Source organism: Canis lupus, chromosome 1 (genome assembly GCF_011100685.1).
Source record: "Canis lupus familiaris isolate Mischka breed German Shepherd chromosome 1, alternate assembly UU_Cfam_GSD_1.0, whole genome shotgun sequence".
In the NCBI taxonomy this organism is placed as follows: Eukaryota; Metazoa; Chordata; class Mammalia; order Carnivora; family Canidae; genus Canis; species Canis lupus.
In genome coordinates, this window is record NC_049222.1 from 59,496,493 (window position 1) to 59,509,782 (window position 13,290).

General features: G+C 36.2%; 1 protein-coding gene and 1 pseudogene across 9 annotated transcripts in view; both read right to left on the minus strand.

Annotated features, from left to right (window-relative positions):
* The window catches only part of FAM184A (family with sequence similarity 184 member A), a 107,737-nt gene that overhangs the window by 33,194 nt on the left and 61,253 nt on the right, over positions 1-13,290 (minus strand). For all 9 annotated transcript variants that reach the window (XR_005353831.1, XM_038526665.1, XM_038526664.1 and 6 more), the window contains 3 exons: positions 11,241-11,402; positions 9,413-9,534; positions 7,469-7,619 (listed from right to left, as the gene is read on the minus strand). Coding sequence is in view for 8 of the 9 variants with exons in the window: in XM_038526665.1 (XP_038382593.1) it covers positions 7,469-7,619; positions 9,413-9,534; positions 11,241-11,402 (435 nt within the window). In the remaining variant the exon portion in view is untranslated. The remainder of the gene's footprint in view (positions 1-7,468; positions 7,620-9,412; positions 9,535-11,240; positions 11,403-13,290) is intronic.
* On the minus strand, positions 7,797-8,073 carry LOC111098530 (annotated as a pseudogene).

Below are 13,290 nucleotides of genomic sequence, written 5' to 3' on the forward strand. Positions count from 1 at the left end.
CACACTCCTGATTAAAATCTCTCAACAGTTCCTCATTGTTCTTTAGACAAAGTCTCAACAAAACCCCAAGTGATCCAATGCTGCCTCCTCCCCAGCCTTCTGATTCTCTTTTCTCCAGAGCAAAGGTATTTGGGGGCTGCCTGAGGGCCTTTGCACATACATCCCCATTCTGCTCAGAATGTTGTTTTCCTTCTCCTCTTGGCCTGACTCCTGCTTCTCTCTCAGATCCTAAGTAAAGGATCCCACAGTTCAATAAACCTTCCCCAAGTTCCCAGACTATGTTAGGTCCCCAGGGTACACATGCTGTGTATGTACCTCAGTTGTAAGGAGTTAATGTGTTAAACTGTTATTTCTATTTGCCTTCCTTTCTAGATGATAAGCACTAGGAAAGCAGAGATCATTATGATTCCATTATGAGTCTAGCGCACTACATGGTGTATCAAAAGCACTAAATTTTTGACAAATGTCAAAAGACAGAATAAAATTCTCTTTACTAACACAAGAAATGTCATTTATCAAATTTTTAACTTCCTTGAAATAACATGTACACTAATCTTACACTGAAATTCAAGTGAAATATGTTAAAGCCTAATAAAATGTTCTAAAATTCAATATTTAGTATACAATATGGTAATTTCTTAAAGCAAATTATGTACTTTCCCTAATATTAATTTCAAGTTTTACTATATCTACAGAAAAGTGACTGAGAGAAACTTAAGTTTTAGAAAGTAAAAATCACAGCTTTAATAATTCTTCTGAAGCAAAAGCAGAAGAAAAACTCATGAATAATTGTTCAACATTTAAACTAAAGTGTAATAACAGGCATATAATAAATGAAATTAAGATGAAGACAAGCTATCACTTTAAATAATTCTTACACTTTTCTCAGAGATTATCTAAAATAACTTTATAATCATATACCCAATGAACTTAAGATCCAAAATGCTTTTTTAGTATTTGTCATATGAAATAGGAATATATTAAGTTGATTTGTTACTACAATGCTGTCTAAATGTTTTTAAGTAGTTTTTCAGGTGTGTTCTGGTCCTACCACCTCTGAAGGCACAAACTGCATTTCATCACAGGTCTTACTATAGTATTTTGCAGAATAGATACATGCTTAGTACACATTAAGAACGCCCCAGTATTTTAGCATCTCTTTTTAAAGCCAGCTGTAGATATCATTGTTCCATCTCTTCACTCTTTTCTCCTAAAGCTACCAATTTAACAACTGGATTAACTTATTCTAAAGAAGGAGGTTTGGGTAGGGAAAAGAAAATTAAACACTTTTAGATTTGCAAATTAATTGAAAAAACAATTTAGAATCATTAATCTTGGAAGAAAAAAATCTCAAGAGGAAGAACACTAACAACACTAAATCTGATAAAAGAGGACATACTACAGTTAAAGTACAATAAGATCATTAATTTTTTTGACTGAAGAGAGTTTAAAAACAAGCTTCATATTTCCTAAGGAAAATACTGCATATTAACTTTGAATCCAGGAACTGAAGTATAAAGAATAATGGATGTTGACTGATTTTTGGTAGACTTTAATTCCATTCCACATTTTCTAGCGTCGTAACCTGCTATTCCCACTCTTTGTTCTAGCTGGCTTCTCTTTCTCCGTATTTTTTTTCCCTTCACTCTTTCCACTGCTCTTCCCTTTGACTTCCTTTTTCCTTATTCCAATCATCTCTTTTTCCAGGGCTCAGGCTGGATCTATGATGTTTGTTCTACATGGTTTCCTGCTCTCCTAATAAGAAAACTCAGGGTCAGCTTCACTGATCATTGCTCAGGGCTCGGTCAAAGTCTTTGTGTTAGCTGGGAAGAGATGATTCCAGCTCCCTTTCTAATCTCTACCTCAGAACCCATTTGTATCTATTCTTCCATTACAAGGTATTATTGTTATTCTTTTAAAATCAACATAAAAACTGATGAAAATACCATCTTTTTCCAGTAGGCAGAAATGCAATTTCTAAAGAGAATTCCTTCCTAGCATGAAACTTTAGAGTTAAGAAATGCAGCTAGCAGAATCAGCACTGAGCCAAACTTACTCAAAATTTTTGTGATCTAAATAGTGTAAACCAGGAGATCCCTGCAGGGCTCAGCAGTTTAGCACTTGCCTTTGGCCCAGGGCATGATCCTGGAGACGGGGAATCAAGTCCCACATCAGGCTCCCTGCATGGAGCCTGCTTCTCCCTCTGCCTGGGTCTCTGCCTCTCTCAGTGTCTCTCATGAATAAATAAATAAAATCTTAAAAAAAAAATAAAAATAAATAGTGCAGACCACTGCTAATAGAATTGTCACTGAGAGCCATGTGTATAATCTAAAAAGGTTTTAATAGCCATATTTTTAAAAAAGATTTTTAGTCATATATTTAACCCTATCTATCCAAAACATTATCATCTCAAAATGTGAATACAGCATACAAAAATATTAGTGAGACAGACAATCCATCCAGTTTTTGTACTAAGTATTTGAAACCTAGCATACCCTTTACAATGACATCTCAGTTTGGATGAATCCCATTTCAAGTGCTCAACAGTCATATGTGGCTAGTAGCTACCATCTTGGACAGCACTGGTCGAGAAATCAGAACACAGTGTGCAACACCTCCAGAAGCTGGCTTCTCAGTCGGTCTTAATCAACAGCACTTATTTTAATGTTCTATTTCTTATTCATGTCATTGCCCTTTCTAGATGAGTGTGAAAAATTCTAAAATTTCCTATGATGGTAGAATCAATATGTCTAAAACTAAACTTACCATCCCCTCAATTAAGTAGTTCATGACCTCCCTGTCTCAGATGTTTATTCTGGCTTTAAATCCTGAGTCAACTTTAACATTTCTTTCTCCTTTACCAAAGTAGTCCCTCAAATTTCATGATTTGTTCCCTTATAGTTTCTCTTGTATTTTCAGTGAAAAAAAAAAAAAAAAACTCAATTCAGGTTCTAAATGGGCAGAATCATTTGTACTTCATATATCTGACAACTTCCTCTTCAGTGCTATGCCTCGGTTTTTCTTCACTCCATTCAACAACTATTGAGTGCTTACTATATGGCAGGCAGTTTAGGGAGCTGAGTATGCAATAGTGAACAGTACAGATAAAGATCCAGCTCTCATGAAACTACATTCTAACAGGGAAAAGAATCAACATGATGCTATGTAGTAACAAATGTTTTGAAGACACACAAAACAGAATAAGAGGACACAGAATGATGGAGGGTGCTATTTTAGAGGAAGTGGTTAAGGAAGATCTTTTTGAAGAGTTAAGATTGAGCAGAAAGTAAAAGAATAAGCCATAAGATCCGGGGAAAGTGAGTTCCATGTGGAGGGACTGGTAGGAGCAAAGGCTCTGGGATGGATTAACCTTGGGATGTGTGTGTGTGTGTTCCAGGAACTGCCAAGTCTTCCAGTAGAACTCCAGAAAAAGAAGGGAAGGAGTGGCAGGAGACAAATCATAAGGCTGCTGGTATAGGCCACAGAAGTATGGATTGTAATCTAAACATGGAAGGTTTTAAGCAGGGGAGTAACGTGATCTGATTTAATATTTTAAAAGTATCACTCCAGCTGGTTGAGAAACAATATGCAGGTGGGCAAGAGAAGATGCGGAAGACCAAATACAGGTTCCATTTACAGTGTAGGGAGAACTGCAATAATTTGGACTAGGGTGGTAGCAGAGGAAGTACTGGGAAATGGGCAGACCCTGGGTGAAGGCAGAATAGCAGGAAATGCAGATGGACTGGCTGTACAGGGTGACAGAGAGGAGTTAGAGATGGCTGAGCAATAAATGGATGGCAGTGTCTAGGAGGAACATCTGGCTTAGGTTGAGGGGTGATGGTTGGGTGCATGTGTATTCAAGAGTTCTGTTTCAGATGTTTTGGATTATTTATATTGAGATCGCTCCATTTCACCCTCACTTCAGTATCACAGCCACATAAAGCTCCCTAAAATAAAACTTTCAAGATGTTATTCTCCTATCCATAAATCTTTGACAATCCCATACCTTACTGAGTGAACTATGAACTCCTATGCTCGGAAGTCAAAATTTTTCACACTGACCTTTCATCCCAACTGTCCCCACCTCATTTTTCTGTATTTCTCAGAGTGCCTGGGAAATAAGAGTATATTCAATCAAATGTTAAATGGATAGAAATATTTGTGTTTATCCTTTACCCTATTTGAAAGTCACCCTAGAGCTGATCTCTCCAATGACATTTTCCCCAATCACACTGCCATGTCACTCTATACTCCCACCCAGTGGTAAATTGCTAAGTATGTAATAGCTCTCTGAAAAATCAGAGATGTGCAGATGTGCAGTACGTGCTGGTTGTCTGTGGTGTGAATATTCTCACTGTGGATATCTGTTAGCCACCAACATGTCCCAGAATATGGGGCTGTAAAGGCCTCCACATAATCAGAGCTGTGTGACCTGGTAGGAACCAGATCCAGCACATCATTGCTCCTATAGTACAAACTGTCCAGACCATTACTGTAGGTATCTGTAACTAAATCTTCTTCTCTTGTTAGATTATAGATAGGCTAAAAACTGTGTCATATACACAGTGGCTATAACCAGCTACATAAGGGCCTCAAAGTTCAAAATGGAGATTCAGACCCAAACTACAAAGTCCCACAGTTCTATGTCTGAATGATTGTGTGTCTCCCAAATTTCTCAGTCCACTGATCTGAATGAAGGAATTAGAATAGTAATTCACTGGACTGGACACAAAATAAAATTTGCCCTGAAAAAGGTGAAATGAAAGGATATATGATGACATTTTAGGATCACAAGTATAAAGTATGATCAAAGAGGACTCTGTGTACTCACTTTTCTTTAGATAGAGTTGAAGAATAAAAATGTAGTTCTTTTGCTTTAAAGAAATTCAAACGTACGCTAATTAGCCCAGAAACTATACCTAGTTTTGAACTAAAGTATAATCATTGGACAGAAAAAAAAGAACATAGTGAAACATTAAAACTAAAAATATGAAATTAGATTCTGATCAGAGCACAGAATAAAAATAATAGCTTTGGGTAATTTTGATAAGGTAAAGAACATCTGACTGAAGAAAAGTGAAAATCTTATGTCTTTCTTTGCTCATTTCTTGATAGGTAAAGTTATTTATTTTAAAAGATTTTATTTATTTATTCATGAGAGACACAGAGAGAGAGGCACAGACACAGGCAGAGGGAGAAGCAGGCTCCATGCAGGGAGCCCGACGTGGGACTCAATCCCGGGTCTCCAGGATCACACCCTGGGCTGAAGGCAGCACTAAATCTCTGAGCCACCTGGGCTGCCCTTGATAGGTAAGTTTAAATCAGAATTAAATCTCAAGAGATTAAGTTCACATGAAAGATACACTATTTCTTCTTTGCTCTAAGCAGAATAAAATACAAGTAAACCAAGACACAAAAACAGACTTGTGTTCACTTCATAGTTAAAATATGTGAAAACACAGATCCTCCAATACTTTTCACCTGGCTGTTCCAATTCTGCTCCCCACTCTTACTCCTTAAATGTCACAAAGCCCACGCCAGATCTGTTTTCCCTAAGTGCAGCGGGGTGCTGGTGTGCTAGGGACAAGGGGATGAGTGAGGCCAGTAGTAGTAAGCAGAGTGAAATGGTGGTAGGGCTCAGCACTGGGGCATGGAAGGTATGAGGAACAGGGCTTAGTAGGAGTCAGGCAAGTGGAAAGTGATAGAGCAGGTATATATAACACACTGGTCTAGGAATCCATCCAAAATAATCAAGCAAACAAGATCCAAAGGGCCAAGAAAAGACTGCTGGTCCTGCTAGAAGTTTGTCCTCTCAACACGCCTGGAAAGAGTGCAACTTTGATGACACAATAACTACTTTCACTTCAGTGGAATCCTTTGTTCACTTGTTTTAACTTTCTTCAAGTACAGAGGATCCCAAGGTACAACAGCTATTTGCAGGCTTATCTGTGGGAAGGTGTATGCCCTATAGATTTTAGAAGTGGGGAGAAGGGAAGATATTATAATTTTGGAAATGGGACTGATGGCACAGAGCAGCACAGAAAGTTTCATCTTTGGAGGCAATTAATTTCTGGTTATACTGATATTTATGGTTAATCTGTTTTGAAACCTGATCAGAATATTATTTCTATAAAACTGGCAAAAATTGGAGTCATTATGTAATAAATTACTTTATGATACACAGAACTAAAATAACATGCAAAACATTATGTCCTCTCAGGAATAAACAATGCAGAAGAGACACTGGGGAAAAAAAAAAAAAGAAAAAGTATCAGAGAAGAAGCATGGATGAAATTTGACAATTTATTATAAGTGAGATTACATGAGTAATGAAATAATTTAATAGAAAACAGATGGGAGAAGTGGTAGGTCCTCTTTACAGTGCCAGGACCAGCCAAAAAATGTCTATATCAATAGTTTGTGATTGAAAAACAAGGCAGGCTTTCAGGGGTGATTTTCGTTTTTATTATATAATTGAACAAATCTTTTAAAGTACAGAACATCATAGAAGAGTAGTACCAGTCTATCCAGGAAAATCCATCCTTTTAGGTCTCTAAATAGGAACGTAAAATAAGTGTACAGAAGGTAACCAATAAGCAATGAAAGACCAGACACAAAGTGGCAGGCCCCAATTACTCCTGAAAGATACTGCATATATGTATTTACTATGTAGTAAGTTATCCTATAGAAAGCCTATCCTGTTTATTTTGAAATTCATCATGATCACAAATAGAAAGATAATAGTAGATTTCTAGCACTAAATTACAGAGCTGCTTCTTGTCCAAGTTCTGCACTTGCTTATCAACTAGTGACTCATGCAGTCAGTCTTATTTAATAGCTGGCTTTGCAGGAGAGTGCTAAGAATTCATAAATTTAGAAGTTGTGTAAATGAGTGAAAATTCTTTTAATTATAGTTATAAATGGAAATAGGTTAATCTGACAGAAGAAGATAGATTTAGGACATAAGAAAGATTTATATAGATATATTTATAAGATAAATATAACACTACCTCTTATTGATAACATTTTGAAGTGTAACAGGCAACCTTCTTTTGGTGAGAAAGAAACTGCTCACCTCTGATACAACTATAGGCAATCAGGATGTATTTAATAAATTTTACCTCCCAGGGCCCAAATGATATCTAGTGGCTTGAAAAAAAGATTTTATACTTTCAAAATATGGGTAATTTCTCCATTTAAAAATCTCTAAAGTGTTCAGTTCAAATATTAAACCAAAACCTGTAAATTCTTTATAGAATTTAGGACTGCATATATAACATTATTTAGTACAATGTTTCACAAGTTATTAAATATGTCTCCTTTGATTTTATTCATTTTTAAAATTTAAAATTTGCCCTATGAAAAATAACAAAATATAGCGAATTAATGCACAATGTTTTATAATATTTCCCTGGCTAGAGAATGTCAAAGAAAATGAACTTTCAGAATGTTAGAGACTATTAATTACCTGGTTTAAGAGATCTTCTACTTTCTTCTGCCATGAATCCCTGGCTGCATTTTTCTCTCGTTCCTTTAACTGCAAAAGTTGAGACATTGCTGACTTCTTATCTTCTTCATGTTGAAGTCTTAGCTCTTCACGAAGTTTAGAACACTCCTGTCTAAAATAAAACAAATGCCTTACTTTTTTTTTTTTTAGTATTATAAAAGTTTAACAAAAAAGTTCAATATAAAAATGCACATGACCTGGTATTCGTATTGCAATAAAAGAGGTGCTATGGAGAACAGACATGTGAAAGCTACTGATTTCTTCTGATGAACATACCCATTGTTTTTACTTATTGCAAGGCTTCTAATATACCATTTCCTCATATTACCACCATTCCAATATTGTTCTGTTTCGCACTAGTTACCATCTTCAGACATTCATCCATCACAAGATTCATAAACAGATCGAACCCCTGCAATATTCCTTGGACATGTCTGCCACCTTTTAACTGTCAATGATAATTTCTTGTTCACAATTTTTTCAACTTAAGAGGGTGAGCTTTGTGTCGACTCAGCAAGCTCAAAGTTGCCTCCAAATGGAATTTGTAGCATCCCTCATGCTCCCATGGTAGGCCCCAAATGCCTTTGCTTTTTAAAGATAATTATTCCTCTCAGTAGTTACAGTGTAGTTGTTCACAGGTTTTCTAAGTATTTAATTAATCTTCCTCAAAAGTCAACTCAGAATAAGAGTTGATTATTTTTTTAATCAGGCTTATAGGACTTAGGTAAGTTAATAATTTATCTAAGATCACTGATTATCAGTTTTTAACGGCAGAACAGGTACTAAAACAAGTCTTCTGACTTGAGGTTAGTATTTTATATAAAGAAAATAAGATCAGAAAAAGTATTCAAGCATAAAAAAAGAATTCCAATTTCTCTGCATCTAATCATGAAAACATTCATTAAAAATGCTATCAACTATGATTTTAATGCTAAGACAACATAAGCTATATAGTGGAAAAACACTTTGGCACATCTGTATTAAGATTACATTACAGAACCCTCTTACACTGTGGGTGGGAATGTGAACTGGTGCAGCCACTCTGGAAAACTGTGTGGAGGTTCCTCAAAGAGTTAAAAATAGACCTGCCCTACAACCCAGCAATTGCACTGCTGGGGATTTACCCCAAAGATACAGATGCAATGAAACGCCGGGACACCTGCACCCCGATGTTTCTAGCAGCAATGTCCACAATAGCCAAACTGTGGAAGGAGCCTCGGTGTCCATCGAAAGATGAATGGATAAAGAAGATGTGGTTTATGTATACAATGGAATATTACTCAGCCATTAGAAATGACAAACAGGGGATCCCTGGGTGGCGCAGCGGTTTGGCGCCTGCCTTTGGCCCGGGGCGCGATCCTGGAGACCCGGGATCGAGTCCCACATCGGGCTCCCGGTGCATGGAGCCTGCTTCTCCCTCTGCCTGTGTCTCTGCGCCTCTCTCTCTCTCTGTGACTATCATAATTAAAAAAAAAAAAAAAAAAAAAGAAATGACAAACACCCACCATTTGCTGCAACATGGATGGAACTGGAGGGTATTATGCTGAGTGAAGTAAGTCAATCGGAGAAAGACAAACATTATATGTTCTCATTCATTTGGGGAATATAAATAATAGTGAAAGGGAATATAAGGGAAGGGAGAAGAAATGTGTGGGAAATATCGGAAAGGGAGACAGAACATAAAGACTCCTAACTCTGGGAAACGAACTAAGGGTGATGGAAGGGGAGGAGGGCAGGGGGTGGGGGTGAATGGGTGACGGGCACTGAGGGGGGCACTTGATGGGATGAGCACTGGGTGTTATTCTGTATGTTGGCAAATTGAACACCAATAAAAAATAAATTTATTATTAAAAAAAGAGAGAGAATGAAAAAAAAAAAGATTACATTACAGAGTAAAAAACATACCTAAGGTTTTCAGTCCATTTTATTTCTAAGTCATGGGCCATTCTGTCCACTCTGAGCTTCTCTTCCTCTTTCATGGCAGCAAGTGTTTCTTCATGCTGGTGCCTTTCTTGTTCTAGCTCACCCTGAAGAATAAAAACATGTCAATGAAAACAAGTCTTTAAAGGCAAAGTCAGGGGATCCCTGGGTGGCTCAGCGGTTTAGGGCCTGCCTTTGGCCCAGGGCTTGATCCTGGAGACCCGGGATCGAGTCCCACGTCGGGTTCCCGGCATGGAGCCTGCTTCTCTTTCCTCCTGTGTCTCTGCCTCTCTCTCTCTATCATAAATAAATAAATAAATAAATAAATAAATAAATAAATAAATAAATAAATAAATATTTTAAAGGCAAAGTCATTGCTGGTTATTTCAAATAAGTAGAGTGCTTGCATTATAATTTAAATCCTTATAGCACAATAACTGATAAAGCTATCTATAATAATTATTCAAGATTTCTGAGTAAAATATGTGGCACATACTTTATATTTTTTTTTTCACATACTTTATATTTTAAATGTCCTTGTGCAAACTATGTTTCATTAAGGCTTCTAATTTTACAAATCATTTTAAACAGTTTAAAGCTAGCATAACTGATAATCTTAACTTTCCATGTTGGATAGTATCTTCAAATATATACACATTACAGATACATTATTCAAATTCATTCATATTTATATTCAAAAGTTTGCTATTTATTCAGAGCTGATGCATTGTAGCTATACCTTACTGACATGATTAAAATAATTATAAGACATTTGGCTACTAATTGTTTTCACTATAGAACTTTAAACCAGGGATTGTGTTTAATGTTATGGAAACCTAATATATATATATAATTCATAAATTATATATAAATATATATGAATTATATATATAAATATATAATTCATAAACCTAATATATATAATTCATAAATATATATAATTTATATATATATATATATATATATATATGAAATGCCTGTAGATTAGCATTAAGTGGCTCTCAGGAGCCTAGGGCTAGAGGTGACCTGCTTGGACAACATAGCAACCATGGGTCCCTGCCAGCAGTGGGGCAGCTCTTCAGCTACAACAGGAAAGGAACAGATGATGGTGCTTCCTTCTGCTTTCACAATGACCCTTTCTGGATCACCCACTTACTAACAGCATGTGTTGTAGTGCTGCTGAGGGGCATATCCACGTTAATCGGAGAGAAGAAAGTCCATGTTGAAACCTGCCATGCTACACTGCTGACCTGGCTACAAGCAGTAAATTCTGAAAACTGGATCCAGCCATTTTAATCAACTGTCCTTTTCACTAAGTATTCTGCCTCTAGGAACTATTTTTGTCACCACGGGCAGGATTAAACAGGGCAGAATTACTTAAAAAGTATTTCTTTTACTGAATGCAAAGTACTTTATTAGACATTAATAGGGAAAGAAAAGAGGTAAAGAAAATACTTGCTCTTTTTTTTTTTTTTCCAAGTGTTTCCATATCCATTGCCTCCTGGGATCCTCATAACAACAGGAGGAGGTTATAGTGAGGAAACAGAGGCTCAGCAAGGTTGAGTATTGCCAGAATACAATATTGTCATCATTGTCATCAGCATCTTACTCCTTATTTACCAACCATGGCCTAAGATGTCTTAAGGGCAGAGTCTTGCTTACCTGTGTCTGGATTCCCCCACAGGTGCCAACGAACAGGTTGACAGTCAGGAACCAATACCCATTTGATGACGGGTAATAAACTTTAAGGAGACTACCTAATTATATTTTTACCTTGCTGATGTTTAGATTATAGCAGGTATTATAAAATTACCTCAACATTTAATAGAGCATCTTTGGTGTCCTTCAGCCGGCCTTTAGTCAAGTCGAGCTCATTCTGAAGTCTCTCCTGGGAGTCCTGAAGACTAGCAATGAGGCCTTCTGCAGAGCCAAGACCTTGTTCACTTTTCCTCACTAGATCTTGGAGGCGGCCAATCTGCAAGTACATGTAGTACTTTTAATATATCTCAATCAACCAGCAAAACAGCCATGTTTGTTTTCTTAAAGTCTTTTTTTCTTTAGTGGTAATTTTACTGAATGGATTTCTTTGATGAATTTGGAAGAGGCACTCAATAATCATGATAGCTTTCATCTGTTGTTTTTTTTTGGATTTTTTTTTTTTTTTTTACAAGGACCTCCATATTTACAATTTCCCTTTTTTGTGACAACCATGTGAATAAGTGGATAACTCAAGTCTCTATTTTAACAAAGAGAATTCCTGTTTCTATCAAATAATCAAATACCTATCAAAAGGAATGGAAACAAGATGAAGATTATATCAAAGAGGGAGAAAAAGTATTTTTTTAGATACAAATATTTTTAAAACTGCTCTTTAAAATGGAATCACTTATACTTCATTTGAGCCCAGTTCTCCTGCTGGTTTATAAAGGTGACTGACTTAGGTCAACATTGATGAGCTAATAAATGCATATTAGAATAAGTTGTGATTTCTTTGTTTCCCTACAAAATTTCCTCAGGAAATTGTTAAGAGTTGAATTTATACACTCTTGAAATTAGGAGTTAATAAGGCAATCTATTGATTAGACAGATCCATATCCTCAAGTTATGAGAACTAAGATCAATAAAAGAAATACTTTAACTAGGAAAGTGCTATGAAGAAAAAAAAAAATCTTTTTATAAAACAGCCAAGCTATCAAAACTCTACAGAAATGAAAACTGCTAATTTTTATTTTTATTTTTTTTGAAAACTGCTAATTTTAAAATAACACCTGAATATTTCTCATTATAAATACAGGGATCACAAGGAAAGCTGCAAACGTTTTCCTTCAACATTCTCTCAATTCACCACCCCTCTTCCTGTCCCCTTTCCACCCAGATGTTTATATACTGAATAATTCTGGTGATGGTAACATTTTTATATTTGTTAGTATTTTTAAAGGGATGCCAACCTCATAAAATGAGCTGGAAACCTTCCATTTTTTATCTGGCTTGTCATAAATGTGTTACAGGGGTGAATGAATACTATAAGGAGTAACAGAGTTAAAGAGTATTGAACCTGGGGCATCTGGCTAGCTCAGCTGGGGTCATGAGTTTGAGCCCCACTTTGGGGGTACAGTTTAGTTAAAAAAAAAAAAAAAAAAAAGAGTACTGAACTCAGTAAAAAATCCAGTTTCCAGTTCTTGGTCTGCCACTATAAAATAGGAATAATGATGCTGCCCTCACAGTTATAATATTTAAATTCAAGGATATATGGGAAAAGATTCTTTAACTAGAAAGCAACATACAAATACCAGGTACCAATCAGTAAGGAGAGGACAATCAAATTTATCAACATGTAGAAAAATTTTGTTCTACAATCCAGGTAATTTTCAAATGAGTAAAAGTTACATGTACAAATGGAATACATGAAAAAACTGACAGACAACAGTATTCTAGTTATTATACAAAAACTTTAAACATAATAAGCAAAATAATAAGTAATGAACACAACTAATTAAACCTTGTTTTCTAAAATATAATAAAAGTGGATATGTGAGGAACACATCTGTTGTCTTCCAAGATCAAAATCTCCTTTGGTCATGTGAGCTATCTACCTTTCTTCCCATGTGGGTCCATGTCAACCCAAACCCAGGAATGAACCCAGCGCTTCTTCGAAGTATAAACCAGTTAGGTCATCTCATTCTGTTGGCCATGGGGACTGGTTCAGGGGCAGGCGCATGGTTTAAGTTCATCTACTCACAGTGATCTGAGGACTTTAAAAGGAGTTCCTAAAAAAGGTCTTTTTCCAGTTGCACATATGGCCTAAGAGAATGCATGGCTGAAACAGGAAGTCAACACAAAGAAAAACATCCAACTAGAGCAAA